General features: G+C 38.4%; 1 protein-coding gene across 5 annotated transcripts; it reads left to right on the top strand.

Annotated features, from left to right (window-relative positions):
* The first annotated feature begins 2127 nt into the window (after positions 1 to 2127).
* On the top strand, positions 2128 to 16227 carry ZNF800 (zinc finger protein 800). Of its 5 annotated transcripts, XM_032106472.1 has the most exons (6): positions 2128 to 2250; positions 2849 to 2959; positions 5253 to 5348; positions 8817 to 8960; positions 11377 to 13132; positions 14539 to 16227. In XM_032106472.1, coding segments are annotated over exons 2-6 (2058 nt in total). In that variant the 5' UTR covers positions 2128 to 2250; positions 2849 to 2898; the 3' UTR covers positions 14540 to 16227. The 5 variants fall into 5 exon arrangements, with proteins under 5 accessions (XP_031962363.1, XP_031962360.1, XP_031962359.1 ...); XM_032106469.1 differs by having other exon boundaries at positions 2852 to 2959; positions 11377 to 16227; XM_032106468.1 differs by having other exon boundaries at positions 11377 to 16227.
* Positions 16228 to 24535: the final 8308 nt, after the last annotated feature.

The raw sequence follows: 24535 nt of genomic DNA, 5'->3' as shown, positions 1-24535 counted from the left end.
CTCTGGTGCCTGGAGCACCTCCTCCCTCCCTATCTTCCTTCACTGACTTTGGTGTCTGCAGGGCAGTTTCTCTCACATATTCTCTCTCCTCTCTTCTCTGGTGACAATTACTTCTGTGCAGTAACTTTTTTTCTTTCTTAAATATGTTATCACAGAGGCTTTACTACCATCACTGACTGGCTCAGCCTTGACCAGTGGTGGGTGCATATTGGAGCTGGCTGGCATTAGCTCTGTGACATGAAGGAAGCTTCCAGCAACTTCTCAGAGAAGCCACCCTTATAGGCCACCCACTACCAAACCTTGCCATGCAAGCACAATACAGGCCATAAGCTACAAAAAGAGAAACTTTCATTGGATTAGAAGGAAGAAAAAAACCCTCTTGAAAGCGGCTAAACACAGAAACCCAAATGCAACCAAAAGATTATAAATTTTCATTTCTGGTTTATGATTTGCAGGTTGATTTTTCCTGTCTTATTTTTTGATCACTCAGTAAAATTGTATTGGTGATATGGCTACTAATGTTCATAGTAAATGCTCAAGATGCAAAGTTAAGCTGCTATAACCCTACTATTTCAACATTTGTAGTGCAGTGGCATCAGTGAGAATGCAAGATCATCTTTGAACCTGATTCCCACATCTCCTGAGAGGTGGGGAATATTAATTCTCTGAGTTTGATACTTCTTGGGCAAGTACAACAGCCAGTAGGCTGTTGTGCAGAACTAGAGCTGACAGTTGTGTTCCTTGCACTTTGTTACCCAGGAGCTTTACAGTTTGACCCAAGTGCTCCGTACATGGGCTGAACGCAGCTGTGGCTGGTGGAGATTATGCCTCTTCCACTGTGTGTCTAAAACACAGCAGAACTCAGGATGTAGCTAAACTCAAATTGAGAGCATCTCTGGACACCCACAAAGACCTGTGTTTGGTTGTCTGACACAAAGGTTTCAACTGACTTCTGCTGTACTTCAGTTAAGATGCTATTTGGCACTCAGCTGTTTGAACTGTTCTCTGACACTTAAGGTGTTTTCAGTTTACTAACCAAAATCCAAATACAACTGATGGAGTTTGAATTTGGTGTCATGTTGCTTTGGAAAAAGATGACTTATTAAATCAATGCCCATATTTTAAAAGAAAACATTATTGGGTACAAATTAATGGCCACAGATGGTAAGCTCTCTCCATGTCTGATTTGAGAAAGTCTGAGACATCTTACTCTCAGACTGTAATGTGACTTGGAGCTTTTGTCTGAAACCATGAGTGCCATCTCCATTAAGTGATGCTATTACAAGCCAGAGTTAGACAGATTTTTTTCTATGTTTGTACCATCACTTAGCATTTTTCCTGTAATGATGTGCTTATTCCTGACATTTCCTTACAGATTTTTCTTCAACGGCAGAAGGTTTTTCTTCAATGACAGAAGCTTTTCCTTAAGTGTATGAAGACTTAATCTTACCCTTTCCCTTGGCAAAAGCCAACTATCAGCTTTTCAACAACCCGAGCTGCCTACAGAAGTGCACTAAAAGAGCACAGGACTAAGCAGGACCGTGTGGAAACATATCTGGAGACACTGGCTGCCCTGCCCGCTCACTGCACTGCACTGCACCGACGTTCTGTGGCCGGTATTTGCCATAGTGATCACACAATTCTCTTTCGGAACACGAGTTTTTCCTCCAGGTGTTCAAAACATTAATCTATCCTTTTCCTTGGTAGGTCTATTAGAACAACTGGTGGTTTGGTTCCTATTTTTTTACACTGTAATGGCGTAGACCAGGCTGAAAGGGGGCAGAAATGCCAGCTCCAGGGACACTGGCTGGTCCCACTGGTGTGCGGGCACCGGTGCCCTCAGGGCAGCGCTGCACATCAGGGGTGTGCGAGGCGGTCAGCGAGGGCCTTTCTCCCCGGCGGGACAAAGACGGCGCCGGTTCCCGCCGCGCGCTCCGCCCGGCGGGTCGGTCCTGTGGCGGGCGCTGCACTTCAGCCCTCCGGGACTCCTCCGTGACCCGCCACAGCCCCGCGGGCCGGGCCGCCCCGGCCGCCCCCGCCCCGTCCCGCGGCCGCCGCCCGGCACCTGTGCGGCCGGGACGGGGAGCGGCGAGCGCGGCGCCTGCGCACTGGGCGGGCGCTCGCCGCCAGGACCGCAGTCACTTCCTGCCCCTGTGCCCATCCGGCTCCGGGGTCAGCGGCCGCCGCTCTGGCGGGACAGGGGCGAATAAAGTTTAATTCGAGGAGGGGGAAGCCACCCGTCCTCTCCAGGTAGGGCTGGCCCGCGGCACCCGCCCGTCGCGCCTGCTCCGTCTCGGCGTCGGCGGCCGCTGTCACCTGCGGCCGCGCGTCCCTCCCGCCCGGGCTGCGCGTGGCGGGCGGCGGGCGCGCCCCGCTCCGGCTCCGGCAGCGCCGCGGGAGCGCCCGGCCCGGCGGCGGGCGCGCTGCAGCCCCGGGCTGCTGGGGACGCGGCTTTCCCCACGCTCCCGCGGGAGCCCAGGGACATCGTCTCGTCGGTGGGGCTGCGGGACGAGGCTGCGAGGTGGGGACGGAACGCGGCGGGGCCGCCCACGGAGGGGGCGCGGGGCCGCGCGGCCGGGCCGTGCTCGGTGGGGAGGGCGGCGGCCGGGGCTCTCCCCCGCCGGCCGAGGCGCAGGTGGCGGCGGGGCGGGAGCGGGGCTGTGCTCGCCGCGGCCGTTGCAGAGGGCGTCGTGAGACCTGCCGAAAACAATGGGAACTTTCTCCTGCGCCAGGGGTGCCGCTGCCTCCGGCCTGCCCGGCCGTGCCGCCGTAGGAAGTGGGTGTGCGCGGTTCGCGTGCTCCGGAGCCGCCTGTGCTTCGGCGGTGACAGCTATTTTGCTTATTTTAGCAGAAACGAGCTGCTGGATGTAGAAGGAAAGTAGGTCGTGCGCACGGAAAATGCCTCTAAGGGACAAGTGTTGTCAGACTGACCACCATCACCATGGATGCTGTGAGCCAGGTATAGTGGTGTGTGATGCTTTGGCTGTTTTGCATATCTGCTTCATTAAAAGCGTGCAGGAACTGTTGTGATAGTTGTGAACGTATATGATTAGTGTCAGCTGTACGTATAAAAAGTTTCTGAATTTTGTTTGGAAATTTTTTTTTTGTATCCTTGAACTGTCGCCTTAAAATCATTTCAGGAAGAGAATTTTTTAGTTCCTGCAGGATGTTGGATAATCCTCAGGCCACCACATGGACATTGTATGCAGTGAACAGAGGAAGGCAAGAAGTTGTATAAATACAACAACTGACCGTTTTGTTTCCAAAAAGTGCAGTGGTCTCAGTTTTTTTTGTAAAATGATGTTTCTGGCAATCATTTGCATTCGCTGTTTGTATTTTTACTCTCTCTTCCCTGGTGAACCCTGATGAAATTGAAGATCTTAGTCTCAGAGGAGAAAAACCCCACTATGTCCTAGAACAACTCTTTATATTCCATGGCTGAGTGATGTGAAAGATGCCATCAGTGAAAACTGTAATGAGTACTCTGAAGGTTCAGGCAACCTGTTAGATGCTTTTGAAATTATTCTGTCTACTGTTATAATTGGTATTTTTAAAGGCAATTTTGTTTCTTTTTGCATTGTTATAGAGTTTATTTGGATGCTTTCCCTTGTGTTTTTGAAAGAAAGATGCTATTTGGATGCTTTCACTTTTGTTTTGAGAAGAAAGTTTGGGGAAATAACAGATGAAAGTGTGAGCATGGTGACTTTGATTATGCTCCTTTAATAAAATGTAATTTGAGAGTAGATATTGTTCAGTTAGTAGAAACATTTTTTTGTGTTGATGATGAAATGGTTTTGAGTTGTTCTAATGCTTTAAAAAACTGAAATATTTTTCTTCCCTGACAAATTAACAGTGATCTGTTAGGTCTTCTTCACCTATGTTACTCCTCTTGATGTCAGTAGGTGTTATACGTGCAGATTAGAAGCTGTATACAAACCAAAATGTTTTGTTTTGAAGTGTAGGGAGTAGGCTAGTAGAATACAATATGTCATTGTGTTCGAGATCCCCAAATGATTAGCTGATTTGTCATGGTTGTTATGTGTTTGTGCATATAATAGTATATTATGGAGCCAGCATAGTTGGGTGAATTGTTCATTCTGTTTTCCTGTTTTACAGTACTTTTCTTTCTGATGTTCTTTTCAGCTAGAATTTTTTTATAACCTTTTATCTTTTAGTTCAACGTTCCTGTCAAAATTTGTTTAGTCTTTTTGTACTTATTATCTCTAAATAGTTTTTATATTATGCCTCAACTGGCCTTTATTAAATACAAATTTCTTAGAGATGCTCAATGCTTCATTTAGAAATTAAAGCCTTGAAATGGGGTTAAAATCAAACTAAAGGGATAAGGTGGGAGCCAGTTTATGAAGTACAAAGCAAGCTGTTTAGTCAATAAGAAATTTGAAAGAAGACCTAACTAATGATTTTGCAAACACATGCTTCAATAAGTGCTCTTATTCTTGTAAATTCGTGTTTCCCTCTGGGCAAAGCTTAATTGTCATATCTCTATACTGCAATGGAATGCTGTGAATTTTCATGTGTGTAAATACTGCATATTGGAATGACAAAAGATCCTGATTAATATATGTTTTAGTTTCAACAGCTTTTGCAAAGAATATGATGTGGAATGAAACATCAGAAATAAAGTATTCCCTCAGCAGTTTACTTGAACCTGAAGAGTTTATTGAATGTAGTTTTCTTGGTCAAGAATACTGTGATAGGTTTTTTTGGTATATACTATTTAGCTATGCTTATGCTTTTTTCTGATCATTGCTGCTTTAAATTTGGGTTCAGTGTTTAGGTGCATACTGGCAAAACTGAAGTCAGGTAGTATGCTGTGAAGTATTTGGTAATGCTGGTAATACAGTATTTGGTAATGTTTTTTTGTACATGCGGTTTGGTTTTAATGATGGGAGTCAAGTAGATTGTTCTGGGGAATTACTTTAATTGATGGACATTTCTAGTGAGTTAATTCTGTTTTATGTATTTATATGTTTCTATGTTACATATAGCTTTGAATACACATTTTTTTAAGTGATCAAAATGACAGCAAATTGTCAGAAGGTGTCATGGCTAGAAAATTCAGTGTTGACTGTTTTTTAATTCAATATAGACGAAAATTCTAGAGTAAGGCTACTTTTACAGTAGTCCTGGCTGTTCTTTTTAGCTAGTTTACTGTACGTATGGAAAATTCCTAAATTACAGAAATCACCTGAGTGTTTTCTAATGGCTTACTATCCTTTTATATATTTCAGTGCATCTGTTGGAACCTGGTGATCCTCCGTTATTGCAGCAGCCTCTGCAAACGTCAAAATCTGGTATTCAACAAATCATTGAGTGTTTTCGATCAGGTATGGAACCATGCCTGACCCTTACGAAGTTCATTACCTTGTTAAAAGAGATATGTTTATTCAGTGTATTAAAATAACCAGCACCTGACTTTATGCATATTTGCAAAATGTTTGTCGATTTGTGGAATTAGGTGTTCCTTTTCATGTGGGTTTTCATAGAAAGTAATGAAGATACAGATCTTGCTGGGTAGTTATCTTTGAAAAACCTTAAAAATTAAGTTTGTTGTTCTGCTTTGTGTCCTTTCTGCTGCTATTATTGATGAGTTTACCAGAAAACTCCTGAGCTGAAGAAAAAACTTTATCTTGAACTTTTTCAATTGCTTTATCATACTACTTTTAAGGTCTTTCTTGATTGTTTTTGGGAGTTGCAATACATAGCAAAGAACAATTAAGCATTTGGGGAGGCATGCCAGGGAAGATTGAAACCTTCAATGTTTTCAAGCTGTTTCTACACTTCAGATGTGGCAAACCAAACATTTTATTTTCACAACTCTAGGTCTTTAGTGCTACTGTCTATGTGTTTCTAGATTTTTTTCACACAGAGCTTTTAAATATATGAAATGTGTTGTGTATAAAAACACTGCTGCTGTGCAATGAGATACTTGTCTGGTGTGAGTCTTGTGAAAGGGCACAGTATTTAAGTTGTCCACTTGCATTTCAATAACTTAATACAAAGACAGGATGTGAGATTATTCATTAGTAATCTTTTTTAGTTTGGCTGAGATTGCTTGAGGGCTCAGATATGTGTGACAGGCTTCTTTGGCTGATTAATGTAATCTGAAGAAGATTAATGGAATATCTACTGGTAATAGCAGAAACTGGTTGCAGATACTTTGTCTCTGAGTTACTTCCAGATTGTCCTCACTGGCAGGTGTTAAATTGATAACTTACTTTGATATCATCAGTCACCTGCATCAGGGTGCTTGGACAGAAGGAAAGAAGACTTAGACAAAGATTTTACTGGCTAGTTTTGAACAAGCAACATTTCATTATGGAAAGAGAATGTTTGATTCTTGTAGTAAAGGAATAGAGATTTAAGACAGAGTAAGTAATTTTATCAAAAGCTTCTGTCATTCAAAGCATTAAGAATAAAAAGTGAATTTGAATCTAATTTTTTTTCTAAAAAAGAAACTGCTTGCAAAAGGCATATAAACTTAGGTATTTCTGACGGAGAGATATTTATGACCAGTGTTCTCTACCAATTTCTTGTGACTTTGATGTTATTCTAGCATCAACACTTACAAATATTAACAGAATTTGACCAGGTATCACCTGCATTACCATCACAATATACAATTAGATGTAACTACAAAATAGAGAAGACTTCAGTAAGTCTTCTCCAGTAAGCTGGAGGCAGCATATACTGACAGGAGATTGACTTGTTGCCACAGTCTGCAGTTGGTGAAGAGTAAGGAGATGATACAGTTTTCCTCTGCCTGCTGTGTCCACAAAACCAGTGGATGTTTTAAATTTTTTTGCTGCTTCCAGAAGTTTCTAAAGGTCTACAGTTTGATTCAAAAGGATCAATTATTTTTCTTTACTCCCACCTGTGAAAAGCTTCATAGTTGCATAAGGATGATTTGAAGCCAGAGTAACTACCATGTCATATAGTATGATCTCTAGTATGTCATAAATCCTTTAATCTCATCCACTAATTCTTAAATCCAGTAATTTGTATTGGAAAAAACCATTTCAAAAAACCATTTCAGTCCTGAACAGAAGGAGACTGAAATATCAATATAACAGGAGAGAGAATGAGTAACCTGTGTGTCCCTTGATTGGGTAATAGTGGAGAATTTTTTTTTTTTTTTTTTTTTTTTTTTTTTTTTTTTTGAGAGGGAGGTTTGTGGCTAGGGCATGCATGAACACCGTGGCTGAATTCTGTTTCTTTGTGTGCCTTCACCAAACTGGAAGCATTTTGTTTCTGTTATAGATTGGTATCTCACACGAATTTTATCTACATGGAACATCTTCAGTTTTGTTCAGCCAGATTTTCTTTATATACAAAAATTCAAATGTTGGTTGCTTCTGGGGGGAACTCTGTACAATTTTTATTTGTTGCTATATCTAAATATTTGTTCAGTAGTCTGTTTGTAAAATGCAAGTCAAATGAAGGTGAGGTTAGTAACACTCAAAGAGAGAACAGTGACATATGGCCTGGGAAGGCATAGGAGGGGACAGAAACCGTGGTAGCCTCAGATGGTCAAGTTTGGATCCCAGTTTTAAGGAACTGTTGAAGACACTGCTTTGCTGAAACTCAGATGTAAAAAGTTTTGTAGTATTACTGTTGCACCAAGAAATAAGAAGCTTTCTTGATAAGGCCCATTTGTATTGAAGAACTATTGCCTATTATGGTATTACTAATATCTGAAAGAGTTTAATTTCAAAAATAGTTCTGCAGTGTGACTCTGAGTTTGATCTTTAAAAGAAATTCTTAAGAGAAGTGTGATGAGATGACAGAACACTTGACCTTGTATTTCAGCTTGAGGAATGTCTTGCTGCTGCTTTTCCATAGGTGTTTGGTATTATTTATTCATGGTCCAGTTGCATGATATTTTTGCTTGTTTGATTAGTTTTGATTAATCAAATTCTAAGAAAAATGAAGATAGATAAATTAGCTGAATTTGGTTAGTGCTTTTTTCTGATTTGGAGTGGGTAGGCATCATTTAGTAACCTATTGCTAATTTTAGGCATTACATTCATAATTTTCATGAGATGAGAAATGAAGGAGTAAGTTTGAAGTGTAAAAAAATGACAGGAGCTGGAATACATCAACAATGCTAGATCTAACTATCTTTGTATACAATGCATAATAGTCTGGAAAGCTGGCATATTTTATCACACTCTCAGTGTTTTAATAGACATCTTTCAGATTTAAGTTGTATGTATTTTCCTTTCATCAGGCTGAAAATATGCCTACATTTCTACTATCTTGCATAAGTGTCATCATCTTGGACATATAGTAACATTCCTTGACCTGTTAGTTATTCTCTTTGCTCTATTTTATGCTTTAGTTTTTTTGCCTTACCAGGTACCATTTCTACATGAAATACCTGTATATATCTTGTTTTCTTAGCACTGTAGGATAGCCCTAAAGAAAAAATGCTACAGGCTTCTTTAAATGCTCGAGGTGCTTATTCTTTCCTGTTGGGCAACTGTATTGCAACAACTGAATACTGTAGGAAGAACTCTTTCCTAATGTTAGGTGTTAGTTTTTATTGTAAATCATTGCACTTTCTCTGTAAACTGTAATGTGCGTAATCCTTGAGGGGTTTTTTCATCCTGGTCTTGTCTTCATAGTGAAATTTGGAGCATGTATCATAAACTTACAGAGCAAATGAAGTAGCATTAACAAAAGATAAAATGCTGTTATAATTATTCATGGTCTAAAATGTTTCCACTTTCATGAGATGATATGAATTAAATAAACAGAAAGCCTTCATAAGTGTAATATTTCTTTTATTACAGGAACGAAACAACTTAAACATATCTTGTTAAAAGATGTGGACACCATTTTTGAGTGTAAATTGTGCCGGAGTCTCTTCAGAGGATTACCAAATTTAATTACTCATAAAAAGTTTTATTGTCCTCCAAGTCTTCAGATGGATGATAGTAAGTATTATTAATTTAAGTGTTTAATAAAGCTAATAAAGTTGAAAAACTTATCTTTCTTTACCATTTACACAAAGATACCTGAAACAAAAATGCAAAAAAAGGAGGTGGAATTAAATTTCTGTAGTAACATATGTAGATCAATTTTATGTTACTGAAGAAGCTACAGCAATGTCTTTATATGAATTAACAATCAAGAGCCATGCCAATATCGTAATTCGATAGCTAGTTTGTACATCTAGCCTTTTAATTAAGAGTGTCACTCTTAACACGTTCTATTCCTTGTTCCCCTTTTTCTTTCCCATCTGTCCTTTACTGTGAAAGATACCAAAAGTATGTCAAAGGACTGGGAAAATGATCTTACAGAAAACAGTGGCTCTAACTGGGTGTTTCAGTTTTAGGCCGTCATAGCTCTGATGGACTTCAGCTGCTGCTGTGAAGTGACCCGGGTCAATATCCTTGTTATTCTCCTGTACTGAGGAAGCCCTTATAGTGCTTGTGTCATGGATGCAGTCTTTTGGTCTCAGTCAGTATGAAACACAGACTAAAAGTTTACCCTTTTATTTAAGGCTCTGTGCTTGAATAATGCTGTCTCTTTTTCCTTGCTTCACTTCATGTTACGCGGCTTTAACATATTCTATGTGATCATGACTAGCCCAACATCTTTGTTGTAGAAAAGAAACTTTATTATTAAAAGAAGGGACTTAAATGATGAGGAAAAAAACCAAGAACTATATTTTTATGGAAAAAGAAATTTATTAGAGTCTCATTCCAGTGATGGATTTTTGTTGATCTGAGTAAAGTTGATTAATTTGGAAATGTGTCAGCATTCAAAAATGTTTTGTAAAGCTTTCTAATTATCTTGATCTCTTGACTAGATCATTATAGGTGCAGTGAGGATTTTTCTTTCCTGATTAATGCCTTCTCGCTTCAATATTTCAAAAATTAGGGACAAACAGAGATATATTTTGATGATTCTTTTTGCACATGGTGTACACTAAAAGGAGAAGGTGAAAAGGCTGGTACTGTCACCTTCCTAAAATGAACTTGCTTGGCCAGTTATAGTCACTGGTGACTTGTAGTTTTAAAGAAAGGTTAGAATTGCATCTGACTTAGATGCAATACTTTCTAAGCAAAGTAAGATTATCCTGAGGAAAGATTTCATGTCCAGCTCCTGACATTCTAGTTTTCATTTAACTTTCTGATTAACTTTCATATGTTATATGAAATAACATACAAGTAACATACAAATAAAATAATTTCCACTGTTCAGTGTGAGAGGTGCAAATGAAGGGAATAATACTACATGGTCTGAATAAAACTGTATAAGTATTTGTGCTTTATATAAAATTGAGTATAGTTATTGAAGTAAGTGGGAGTTTTTTTCAATAAATAAAAGATAGTGAACAAGAGGCAGGAATAGAAGTTCAGCACCCCATGGTGAAAAATTCCAAAGACTATTCCCTGCTAAGTTTTTTGACATGCACTCAGTCAGTATAGTCACGAAGTAGTCTTAAAAGGTGCTATAAAATAGGAAGGACTTTTTACTTTTGGTAAAAACTATATAGATAGGCCCGTTTGAAACTGACTGCAAAAGCTGTTAAAAATTCAGTGTTAAAAAATGGGTTTGGAGCAACAAAACAGCATATTTCTTGTACTGACACTTTTCATGTATTGCTGGGTGCATGGAAGGAATAACTCTGACTAAGTGTGGGTTTTTAATTAGCTGTTACCAGGACTCACATCTTTAAAATTATTCACAATAATTTGAACTGTGTCATCTCAGTGCCTCACCTTTTTGCTGTAGGACCCTGGCTTCTTAGTTGTGCCAGTGCAGATGCTTCAAGTATCACACTAGGAACTAGAGCACTGAAGTAATTTGACATTTAAAAAGAGAATATTACTGAGACCTGTAAAATATTATCTACTTATATCTTCATGCAATGCTCAGGTTACACAGATGTTTCATTCTTTGGTAAGGATTGTTCAGAATTCACAGAGAGAGCTTATTTCCAGAATTAGGTCCCTTTATTGAGAGTGCCTGTATCCCACAGTAGGAAAATCGGTTTCTAATGATACTTCAGGCTTAGTTGCACACCTGCAGAACAAGCTTAGTTGAATGATGTTATTTTTGCAATTGATACAGTTTTTTAAAGACCAGCTTAATTCCAGTTATACAAATTTTTAGTTCAGGTGGCTTTCACATTAGCACGCCGGAAGGGTTATTTCCGATGTTGGCTTTTAATAAAAAGGCAACTTGTAACGATTACTCAAAGCCTCTGAGTGTTCAGAGAGTACAAAAGAGGATTTGTGGAAATTTGGGGACTGAATTCACATAGTGGTTAAAAGCTACTTTGAAATTTAAATAATTGAAAATTACCAAATCATTAAAAAATACCTTTTCCTCTTTTCACAGACCTCCCAGATACAAAAGATAAGCAGAGTCAAGCCATAAATGACCTTCTTGAAGCAATCTATCCAAGGGTAGATAAGCAAGAATATATAATTACATTGGAACCTATAGAAACTAATCAAAATGCTGTATTCCAATATGTGTCAAGGACTGATAGCCCAGATGAGAACACAGAAAGTAGTCATACCCCTGATCAAGCTCCGGTACAGATACAAGAACCCAGCACTGAGCAACCCAAGACTGTTTCAGCTCCAGCCCCAGTCCCACCTGGGGAGTCTGTAGAATTACCTCCTGCTGATCCAGTTACAAACAAAGTGGTATCTACTCCTGAAGAACAGCCACCAGCAGTAAATCCTGACTTGGACTCTCTGGATAACTCTGATTATGGCCACCAGTTGATTTGTTGCCTCTGTAGGAAGGAATTTCATTCAAGACGCAGTGTACGCCGGCACATTCGAAAAGTACACAAAAAAAAGATGGAAGAGCTAAAGAAGTACATAGAAACAAAAAAGAAACCAAACCAGTGCTCTGCAAAAGGACGAAATAAGAATGTTCTCGTAACATTAGGTAGAAGTTGTCCTGTGTGTTATAAATCATTTGCTACAAAAGCCAACGTAAGGAGGCATTTTGATGAAGTTCATAGAGGATTAAGAAGGGATTCCATTACTCCTGATATAGCTACAAAGCCTGGGCAACCTTTGTTCTTGGATACAGTTTCTGCTAAAAAATCTTTTAAGACCAGAAAACAAAAGTCGTCTTCAAAGGCTGAATACAATTTAAGTGCATGCAAATGCCTTCTGTGTAAGAGAAAATATAGTTCACAAATAATGCTGAAAAGGCATATGCAAATTGTTCACAAGATAACTCTTTCTGGAAAGAACTCTAAAAGAGAGAAAGGACCCAACAATACTGCCAATGGCACAGAAATAAAAGTTGAACCAGCAGATTCTGTAGAACCTTCACCCCCTTCCATTGCGCTTTCTCCACACAATGAATTAAAGGGAACAAATCATTCAAATGAGAAAAAGAACACACCATCAGCACAGAAAAATAAAGTTAAACAGGACCCTGAAAACCCTAAATCAACTTCTAAATCAACCGCTAAATCAACCTGCAAATCAACCACTAAATCAACCCCTAAATCAACCAATGCATCTGCTGCAGGTGGCCAGCAAAAAACTAGGAAGCCAAAACTTTCAGCTGGCTTTGACTTCAAGCAGCTTTACTGTAAACTCTGTAAGCGCCAATTTACTTCTAAACAGAATTTAACAAAACACATTGAATTACACACAGATGGAAATAATATTTATGTTAAATACTACAGATGTCCACTCTGCTCCTACGAAACGCGTCGCAAGCGTGATGTGATAAGACACATAACTGTGGTTCATAAAAAGTCACCACGCTACCTTGGGAAGATAACTGCAAGTTTAGAAATAAGAGCAATAAAGAAACCAATTGATCTTGTTTTAAATAAGGTGACAAAAAGAGGCTCTCAGAGGGATGAAACAAAACAGATTGGTTCAAAACAGGATGTCACCTGTAATTCTCCCAATAAAAAGTATGAAGGAGCTGATGTTGGCATTGAAGTAAAAGTAACAAAAAACTTTTCTCTACACCGATGCAATAAATGTGGGAAAGCATTTGCCAGAAAAGCTTTTCTAGAACATCATAAGAAAACCCACAAAGCAAATGTATCTCATTCACCTGAAGAAAGTAAAACCAAAGGCAGAAGTACAAGATCTAAAGCTGTTGTCTGGTGAGGAAAAAGAAAAAGTGTTTTGTCTTTTTTTTTCTTTTTTTTTAAAAAAACCCCCAACAATACCACTGCCTTTCTTTTGCTGTTGTTGATTTATTGTTGAAAACATATTTTCCCATAGATTTTATGGTTTAGTGGCTTAAATGCAAAAATAGATGTCAAATTTGGTTTTGTTTTGGTTTTTTTTTTTAGCATTTTGCTAGAGTTAAAATCTAAATTTGTCATTGCAGGAAGATGGAATTTAGATTGAGCTGTATTGAGTCAACTCTTTAAACTGTCTTAAGGCATATGTTATAATCAAGTTACTATACATACATTTTAAAAATAGTAATTTAAAAAAAATTAACAATAATTTTGTTTGGTTTGAATAACTTAACTCATTTAATTAACTTTGCTGTGACCACTTGAAGAAGTACTAAAAGTACTAAAGTAAAAGCTGATAACAGAAAAAAATCTCTATGAACTTACTGAAATTAGCATTGTAAACTTAAATTTTTATTTTAATGTGTATTGCCTACACACTGTCAACAAAAGTGCATAGAACAGGTTTTTTTTGTGTAATTTGGTTGCTTAGTTGCTTTGATTTAAAATCATTATGGGTTAGGTGCCTGCAAACACCATTGAAGTCATCAAATTTAGCATTTCATTCTTTTAGTGCTTTTTTATATAAGCCCGGGTTTGGAGACTTGTGGTCATTTATTTTTTTAAATTGTTCAAATCTTATCATAAGTTTTTGATTTAGGCATCAATATGTATTGAAGTCTGGCTTAGAATTTTCTAAACTTCCGCTTATGTGCTACTCTGGGAATTTTTTACACTTGGAGAGGTTGTGTTTGTAGTTACTCAGTTTTCCATAGCCTTCATGTTAAAGTTGGCCTATTTTTAGAAGACCTTTTAAAAAAGAAAATATTTGCATACCGTCAGTTTGTATTTCAGAATAACCAACTGATGCCTGAAGGTTGGGGATTGTACAAAAATATCATGAAGAGAGACTGTAGTGATACTTGTAGGGATTTCTAACATCCTTATTCAGAACCATCTTTCTCGCATATTTGGTAAAAAGGAAACTAAGTATATGTGCCTTGTTCTGTATTTCAACTCTGAAATGCTGTTTTCCAGGAGGTGATTTGATTTGAGTTCAGCTTTCATAGTGAATGACCACCTAGTTATGTTAAATTGTGATGTGGTGCTTTTGTGACTTTCTAACAAATCCTGGCCAAATTAGACGTAACTTCAAAAATGAATTGAGTTGGATCCTGAAATATGCTGAATTTTAGAGGAGGAGTGGCTTCTGCATTTTGAATAAGAATTAAAAATTTAGCCTTATAAATTATTTACGTTGTGTAGTTTAAAACAGAATTATATGGGTAAACTCAAAGTATTAATTTATTCCCATTTCTCTTCAGATAGGTTCAAATGATGTTCGGAAAGTCTGAAGTTCATTTGACCGAAAAAGACTTTAGTTTGTTGTTGGAACTGCTAATTCTTGATAATGGTACTATAAGGAGGAAATATTTTCATAAGCTGTTTTTTTTCTTACTATATTAATAACCGTTCTGACTGCTTGTAGGACAGTGCCACTTCCCAAAACACTGAAGTAGTTAAAATGAAATGCGCGTGCTTCTAAATTAGCAGTTATCTCTCTGCAGTTGTAATTTGACACAGTATAGAGCAAACTTCCTGAAATTAAGTAAGAGTCCACTAGAGACAAGTTGATGAACAGCAGCTTCGGAAGAAGGTGTTTTTTCCTCATTTAGGAAGTCCTCTTCAGAAAACTCATCATCCAGGCATACTGGTCCTCCCTGGTAGTGTTAATTGATGGACAACTCAAACTTTGATGTGATATCCTACTTTGGTAAATGTTGTGTAATATACTGGTTTAAATTTATTACAAATGAATGTATAAGAGCAAACAGTGTAGTGTGTATTGGCTGAATTCTACTAATTTTTAGTATTTGCCATAAATTCAGTTTGTTCATATTGACTTTTTCATAATTTCCCAGTTCTAGGACATTCTGAATTTCACTGTGCTGAAGTTACTTCAAAGACCTCCATTTGTTTCCATATGTGGTTCATAGAAAAACTTTGTAAACATCTAGAAAGTTTACGACAATATCCACATTCCTCTATTCTTTAATTTTTTAAAAAAAATTATACACAAGCACTTTAATGATAGTTGCAGTTTATTTTTTCAGTTTATTTTTAAAAGATCAACACACTAATGTTAATATGAAGGTAGTGAATATTTGCTGATGTATTATAGACAATCTGTGCACAACCACTTATAATGTTAGCTTATTTCATTAAATATTAATAAAAAGGGAGGATAGTTTGGGAGAAACTCAAAATATATTTTCTCTCAAAATCATATATGACCACTATGGGTAGCACTTGACTTTGTGTAATTGGAAAATGTTTTAGATACCTTTTTTTTAACCTTTTAGTCAAGATTGTAGTAAAACAGTTGCATGCCTACCATTATGAAGTTCTTGGCAGGTTTCATGCGATCATGGGTTTTGTTTTGGTTTTTTTGTTTGGGTTTTTTTTGTTTGTTTGTTTGGTTTTTTTTTACCTTTTAGAAAATATTCTGTTTAGTGATTTGTGTCAAATTGCTACAATTTGAAAGGTATTGTACATCAGAAGAAATACCATGTTTTTTATATTGGTTCACTCCCTTACTTAGGGAGGTGCCTCGTGTTCATGTATACTTTTTGTATAAAATATATCTAAATGTTGATCACAAGATCAGGAGTAAAAATGCTTTTATGGATAGAGAACTATTTGGGCCTGTTAGTGCATTGCACTAAAAATACTGTGAATGGGAACTAAGATTGTAGCTTTGCTCAAAATGTTCTATATTGAATGTACATGCTTTTGTTTGGATAAATGTACTGTATTTGATGGAAAATAAAGCAGACTGGAAATGATTTTTAAGTGGGCATAAACAAAAAGATGTTGTGTTTGTACACTTGGGATATCTGTCACTCCACAGTTGGAAATTACATTGTTTGCATTTTGTAAAGTTTTATTTGTTGATCATTGAAGCTAGTTATTTGTAATATTATGTTGTAATAAATGTTTTTTTTAATTATAAATTTGGGACTTGTGGAGTGAACACTTCACACTGGTGGTCAACCCTTGCTATATTTTTAGAAAACACTGCCTTTTGTCCCTTGTAAAGGAATCTCTTTCTTAACTGAGGAACTCTGGTTGTTGTTACCTTTTTAGAACAAAATATTGAAGAAGATAGGCTATCCTGGGATTTTTTTTACAAGAAAATAGGATTACCTAGTTTTCCATTGGAAATAACATTGATGGCTGCTGAAGGTTCCTTGTTTTCATGGTTGGATATAAAAAAGAACTGCCATAACCATTGTTAATTCTTTTGTAAAAGACGACATTAGGCTATTAATGTAAGTGCATTTTAAGTCATATTACTGAGTGCCTGCAGATGAAGAATGGAAAATTAAAATGCAGACATAGGGATAGAATAACTGTTCTTTTCTCAATTTATCCTTGTGGTTTCTGGTGTCTGTTCTGGGTAAGTGTGTAATCTGTATCTTGAAATACGTGAAGATGAAGTTACTCCTATTTCAAAGGTATGCTTTCTGCTCACCAGCACACTGGATATGAGTTTTTAATTAAGATGCAGTCTTGCATCATTGATGGGGCACATTGGTTTGGCTCGTTTCACTTACACTAGCCAAAGACAAATAGAGGGTCTTTAGTGGACCTTCAGAATTAATGTTGAGTCTTGTTAGAAGAGTTTTTTATTTAGAATGAATGTTAGCTACTTTACAGAAAACTTGGAATGATCTAAACATTTTGTATGCAAGTCTGTATTTTTTTTTAAAGTGATGCATGTCTTCTAATGCTAAGTAGCTTGAGAGGCTAGCTTTCAGGGACATGACATTACCAACAATCTCCCATACTGGCGGCACCAGGCTTGCTAAGGTGTAAATATGCTGGCGTGAGTCTCAGAATCATCTTAATTGTCTCTCAGCTGAGGGTGTCGGTCTTCCTGGTTTTATTTTTTTTGTCTTTATTTTTAGAGTGGTTTCTGGTTTTATGTTTTACTTGTCTTTCCTGTCTGAGATGTTAGATTTCAGGGCTTGAAGTCCTTGTAGCGGTTGGTTTCCTCAGTTTTATAGGAGAATAAAGAAATCTGTACCTTAGATAGTTAATGGTCATTACCACCATTTGTTTTTGATTGGATTCTCTTGAGATGAACTAAAATCTACTGTGTGAAGTATTTGTGTAAGTGGTCAGGTGCTTGAAGTACTTAGAAAATGGGGTCAGTTTGGAGTGGTGGCTGAAAGAACTGTGGGTAGGTATTTTACATCATTCCCTTTTGCTGAATACTGAAATAGAACAATTGGTTAACCACAAAGGTAGATCAGTGTGTTGTTTGGAGGATGAAGGATAGAGAACAGGTCCTCAGTGATTTTATTGGTGGAGAAGCTGTGGTGTTTGTACTAATGAGGAGACTTGGCAAGGGGGACTGCTGGTTGGGTATAAAGGTTCTCTGCCCATCTTGAAAAGGGCATCAAAGGGGAAGTGAGTGATGTGGAATACGCTTTAGCTCCCTTTTTTTAGGGAGCTTGCTTCACAGTATCCATCAGTTACCGTCTTAAAGTAGTAATTTCATAGACACAAAGGGGAATGTAATTTGAAAAGCTAGGATTGTTTGGGTTCATTCATCCCTTTGGGTATTGTCAAGATACTGGTAATCTTAATAGAGTTGTTGTATACTTGAAATAATGTCTCAAATGAGGAAACAATATCATTGACTTTGGAAGATTTAGTGGGGAATGAAGATCACCTGAGACTTTGATAGCACATAGACCAAATACATTTTTCTGCAAAACAGATGACACGATGTATTGTTTCACTGCATTGCCATGGTTGTTTCGAAGTCTGGATGGGTGAGGAGAATGTGCTTTTTCATCTTGCTCTAATGTTACTCTTAAGAAGTAGATCTTGTGGTGGTTTTGCCTCAGTTATAGGTAGGATTGAGGTTCTCTGTGTCGGTAATCCCCTGCACTACATTTGCTAGCATCTGATAATGCTGGTGTTTTTTTGTTTTGATGCTTTCCTGCCATTTCAGTCTAAGGCAGCTCGGATGTACCTGGTCTGTCTTCTCAGCATAGGCCTTTCCAGTGCTAGCTGGTTCAGCTCTCTTGGCTGAGCTGAATTTGCTCTTTCACATTACCTACGTGCTTTGAGCCTGAGCTTTTGAGCCTCCTTTATTAGGGGCAAAACAGTCTGCTTTGATGATCTTCCACAGCTGTTGATGTTATCTGAAAGAGTTGAGTGGGCTCGGTGGCACAGCAGAGACCAAAAAGCACAGTCTGGGGTTTGCAGCAGATCTGACATGTACATGTGCTTACATTTTTTTCACTCTGTTGCTCAGATGTTTTCTTCTCCAGGATGTTGTGGTTTTACAGTTCTCAGCTTGTGACTTTCTGCAGCAAACAAAGGGGTTGTTTGAAGTTACTGTCTTGTGGCAAGGCAGGTGGGGAGAATCTTAGACTGAAATAGATGTGTAAATTGTAATGAGTTTCCTTCATAACATCCATCTAAATTTCAACTGCTACCCTCTCTTTGAAGAAACAACTACCTAAGAATGAACAGGCCTAAAATGGACACGTCATCCTTTAAATATGTAAAGATGCATTTTCCATCAAAAATACATTCATGATATTGGCAGATAAAGAGATCAATAGTTTGTCTCAGATATAAAAGTGATAATGGCTTTCCAAATTCAGTGAGACGTTTCTCTGCATGGTGTCAAAGTGGTAGTACATTAGGTGGTGGCTGGGTTCACAAGGCTCAGGATCGGGTGTCTGTGCTGTTTCAGAGTACTTGTTCCCATTAGTATACATGAGGAAAACAAGGTGCATGACTTTGTTGACCTTGCTCAGAACTGAACAGATTGTGACTTGGGTCTTTTTTATTAAATCTCTGTACATAAATATTGCCATTTGCTTCCTCAAGGAACACTTGCATATGCAAACAACTTAGGCACTGTAAAAATGGTCTTTGACGCTGAAAAGATTGGAGGGACTGTTTTCTTATGTCTCAGTAATGTCCTGAAGCTCAGGCTGGAATCAGCTCAATTTGCGCAAGTCATTGTTTTTGCAGTATAACAACATGCAAACATCTCATAAATTGTACTTCATCTGGCATTTGCTATTCTGAGTTACTGTTTAATTATCATATTATCATTTAATTATCATTATATTTCATGATTTTAACTTCAGAATTTGCTTTTCTACTATTCAAGGTGATACTGAAGGTATTCCACTTTGAAGACATATTTTCAAATTTTTGTTTTCAGTAAGCTGTCTTTCAGTTTACAATTTACTTACCTGTGTGCAGTGGTAGGATGTTTGTTTTCCTTGTTTTATCTCTCTGTGAATGTTAAGGCAAGCAAATAATCGCAGCAGTGCAGAGTCAGGTACTCAGTTATGTTTTGAGTGAGACTTTCAGAAGGAAATTTCGTCTTAGAGAAATGTACTGGGAAGCATGGAGGATGCCTTTGAAACTCTGAGTGCCTGCACAGCTGTGGACTGACTGACCCATGGTGGTTGGAAATGGCCAGCAAACTATTAGCATTCTTGGCTTCAAAACGACTGGTAACAGACTAAATACTTCTGCATCTTGAAAAGCAAAAAAAAAAATGTTTTTTTATCTTAGAGCTAATTTTCTCATCTCAGTAGATTGTTTGTCTACACCAGTATAATACAGGACAATATAATCCAAAAGTAGTAGAATTCCTAATATATTTTTAAACAGTTTTTGAGGGGTAAGGCTTAAGTGTGAGTTAGTTTCTGTTAAAAAAGGAAAGGATAAAATTACGTAGCTTTGATAGCTACATTAGCACAGCTACGAGACAATTACCTTATTCTTTCATAAAATGTCTCTTCCCTTGTGGGAGGTGCTTGCTGTCATTTTTATGTTTCTATTACTAACCTGTGTAGTTCCCAGTTCAATTTTTAATGTTTTACTGTTTGGCTGTGGTTATCTTGAATTATCTATGTGCTTATCACGTTAGCTTCTTTAAACCCCTAATTTTTAAAGTAGAATTTTTTGTTTCTGTTTTGAAAGCTGCTTTAAAAATGCTTGACATTTGATAGTGTTGGGTAGGTGGTTTTGGTTTTTTTTTTTTCTGGAGGGTGAGGTGATCCAAACACCACTGATTTTGGGAGTTCGGAATTTGAGGCTTCTAGAGGGTGGTTTTGAAAAAGACAAGGCAGAGCAGGAAGAAATCGAGGCAGGACCAATGTGGATCCTCTTATATTTATGCCTTTAAAAATAGATTAGAAAAACAGCTGCCAGAAGTAATATTTCTCTCCGTGAACTAGGCACCTGATAAATGGCTCGAGAACTTCAGGCCCTGTCCAGCCCTATTTTCTCCCTATTTCTGTGTGCCTGAATTAGAAGTGAAGTGTTTATTTTTCTCTTGTGTTGGGTTTTATTTTTTTTCTTTTTTTCATTTGAGGTTTGGTGCTCTTGGATTGTTTTCTCCTTAGTTATTAAATTGTTGTTTGGAGAGGTTGAAGGTAACATGTAACTGAATTCCAATCATTACCAAATCTTGGTTTCTTTGCTCCAGAGGGGCTTGCTGCCTTTGGAGCTACACTCTCTAACTTTGGAGCAAAAATAAATGAATCGATAAATAAAAAAAATAAATAAGAGTAAAAAGGTAACTATGGCAAGACTCATGAAAGCACCTGAGGCTGGTGCATTTGTTTGAACTGCTTTATACTAAGTGCATGTGAGAGGAACAGGATAATTCCTACAGTATTCATAGCCTTAAAAAACTTTTTTGTCTTTGCCTTGATATAAAGAGTGAAATGCTTTGGGCAAGTGTTTTGTGTGTGGACAGGAAGGGCAGCAAGGCTGTAGTTGTTTTTATTAGGCTGTGACTGTACACTGCCATAATGCCACTTCCTCTTCCCTGGACCAGGGAGACTTTGGAAGAGGAGTCAGAAGACCCTGAGCCCAGAAGAAATCCCACTTTTGGAGTGGTGAATGCAAGCAGAGAAGCAGAAAGATTTTCTTTCCATGGAAAGAAAATCTATTCCTCACCAGCTCAGGGCTGGTGAAGAATAAGATTTTTGAGGTTTGCACTGGCTTTTGTGAAGGGAGCCTAAATATGCGTGGGGAGTCAGTGCCAAGGAAACCCAACAATGCCTGGAGCACACCTTGGTCCTTTTCTGGGATGGAAAGGGTGAGGTGGGCAGTCACCCTGCAACGCCTGAGCTGCTGCTATGACTTTCGGAGAAGCGAATGAAAATCAGTGATTGCAGTTTGTATCGTAACTGTTTCCAACAAAGGCCTTTCGGATGTTCCCTTTCCCTGTCTCCGCCTCCCGAGACTCGATGTGCGGTGTGCGAGGTGGCGGCAGGCAGCCTGCTACCGCAGAGACCTCGCCAAGGGCTGGCACATGGCAAGCGAACCCACAACTGTGTCCTTCTAGTGCGGCCTCCTTCTGTAAGCACATCCTTAGGAAAAAAGGTGGATATTCAAAAAGCGAAGAGAAATTACCGTGGAAAGACTGGCCTTAGGCCTTTGACACAGGAATGAGTCATTAATGGGGTTTCTGTAAGCAGATCGTAGGTTGTGACATTTGAAATTCTTGAATGATGTTTGTAAGGATGAAGACTTAAGGTTTGCTTGATTGCACTTGCTCTTTGTTCCCAAGGCTGTGGAATAGCTGAGGACAATGCATTGTAGCAGGGTTAGGTGTCATCTACCAAGATGATCTCTCAAAATTAACACATCGAAAACCTGTGCAGCTCAATAGCACTTAAGCTCCTTTTTTGTTATTTAGTCCCTTACTGAATTCCAAGAGAGGAATTGTACTTTTCTAATGTCTTTTACCTCCTTTAAGCTTCATTTAACTTAGCTTCATATTTAAAAGGCAAAATGCTGAACACAAAATTACCTCCACCTTTTAAAATGCAGAAACTTTTATCTTGGGGATGGTGGAAGACATCGTAAATAGAAATTTCTGCCTTGTTATGTTATTTAACACCTGTAAACATGTTGTTTTCAGACCTTGAATCCTATTCTATTCCCAGACTTATCATTTGGAAAGGAGAAACATGGGTCATATCTACAGATAGATACCATCTCTTCTATACTTTTGGTAAAGACAACCACTTAATTTCAAGTTAACAAATCTTCTGCCAAAAGAAAGAGAATAATATTAATTAAAAAGCAGGTAGTGTGTTTTCCAAATGAGCATTTGTGTGCTTTTGGTGTATTATTTTGTCTTGAGGTGGTTGTTGTTGTTACTGTTGTTTGTTTGTTCTTCAAAATGGAAAATATCTCAGTATCTCATATTCTGAGCAGTAACTGCAGGGAGTACAATACTTTGTTGGTAGCTATTATGAGGTATGTGCAGGTCAGTATACAGTATAATGACTGTTCTGTGTCTTGGATGGTGGCTAAAACCAGTAGTGGCACATCAGAGCCCCTCATTTTCACAGCTTCTAATTCTGTCTGGAAAGAAATGTTTATGTATACTAATTAAAACTTATCTGCAGTGAGCTTGGTTATTTTGTTCGTACACAGTCAAATCAGACCTCTTCAGGACATACGTGACTTAATGCGTGGGTGCCAATCAGTTGTCTGTGGACCCATTCACATGTGCAAGCATTCTGTAGCCCTTTGTGTCAGATTTGTTGGATACACACAGTGCAATGTTTATGTGAAATAATGGGTTTGCTGCAAACGAGCTCTCTGCAGTGGTTATCTGCAATTCTGAACATCCAGAAGTTTTGAATGCCTAAATTGCACACCAAAACTTAGCACTGCATGGGTACTGTGAGAGTGCATTAAGTCAGTGAGGAGACTGCCTAGCTCACCAGTGTCATGAAGCTCCCAGCTTCTCCTGTGCTGCTTCCTGGGGTGTTCCTGCTGTACCCCAGCTCTTCGTTGCCTGCAGTACCTGCAACTAATGCAATATCTCAGCCAGCTTCCTTGACACTGTGACCCTTTCTGAGAAAAAGGAAAGATGTGTTATTTGCTATTCCCAGGAATTCTTTTACTCTTTCGGCCTTTTGTTTATGTCTGCTTGCAGACAGCCCCTTTCAACCAGGTCATATCTATTGCTCTTTATAAGCTTTGAGGTGTGCAAGTAGCTCAAGCTTCAGCTCTGTAAGGAGTATGCTCCTGGCTCTGAAGAATTTTAGTTGGAGGATCATTTCATCCTCATATCCATCCTCGCTTTGTCTCTGTACAGCTGTTGCAATTACAGCATACACCTAGCAACCAGATGTCTCAAACATCTGACAGCACAGGAAGGTGTTTGAGTTGCATCGATGCTAGATTAATTTGTTTTCCTACTGCAGTCTGTGTATTCTTAAGGTGAGTGAAATGCTGCCAGTACCACCACGAACTTTCAGTCCTTTCTGTTCACTTGGGATTTGCAGATCTTTCTGTGTTAGCTAAAAACAGCAGTCAAGTAAACTACTTATCTATAAGTGGTGCCCTGAAATTTTTAACAAAGATGACACTATTCTATTAAATTCTGTTTTGTCTCAAGAGAAAAGAGAATTGATATAAGAATAGGCTCTTCTTTTAGGTATTGTTGTGATTCTGGTAATATCAGTTGTAATATCAGTGATGTCCAGATAGAATCATTAGGGAGAAGCTGTTCATCCAACATACAGACTGTTTTTGTCTGCAGGGGAAATAGAATTAACAAGATGCTGCACCTGCCAGATTCACTGTCATGGTTTCATTGACAGCTGATCCACTGGACTAGTCACTATCCTTAAGGAACTCTTGGGTTTTGATGGTCCCTGAGAAGCTCTGGGGTGTCAGCTTTCCCTCCAGTCACTGAGAACATGTGAGTCGTGGTGAGGTGCACAACAGCACCCGTTTTTGGATGTGGTCTCTCATAGAACTCTAGGCAGATAAATCCACCCATGGTGTTGTAGGAGCCATATGATATGTTTGTTGGTGTGGTTCACATTTGCATCTTTCCATCAAAATGGACTTTTAAGTAGATCTAATATGTAATGTAATATCAGTGCTCATGACAGGACCTTTGATAACTCTAGCAGTACATTGGGACCCCCCGAGACTTACTGACTTTCAAATGCGTTCATACCTCCCTTTTTGACCTTTCTTGACCCTGTAGTACCCACTGCAAGGGAAGACTTCAGATACACGCCAACTTTTGTGTTGACAGAAGTAAGCCAGTTAAGATGTACTGCAGTTTGTCATAGGGCAAAAGGACTGGTTGTATGAGTCTAGAGCCTTCCACCTCCTGTGCCGGAATATAACTTGGTAGATCCACTCAGTCAGAATTGTGCGACTTTTATGGCTTTTAAATAATGTTCCGGTGCTAGAAATCCGTATGGGGAGATCATATGTTACAAACCC

The sequence above is a fragment of the Corvus moneduloides genome, chromosome 4 (assembly GCF_009650955.1).
Source record: "Corvus moneduloides isolate bCorMon1 chromosome 4, bCorMon1.pri, whole genome shotgun sequence".
NCBI classification, from domain to species: Eukaryota; Metazoa; Chordata; class Aves; order Passeriformes; family Corvidae; genus Corvus; species Corvus moneduloides.
Note: the sequence above shows the minus strand (reverse complement) of the source record. Positions and strands in the feature narration are given on the sequence as shown.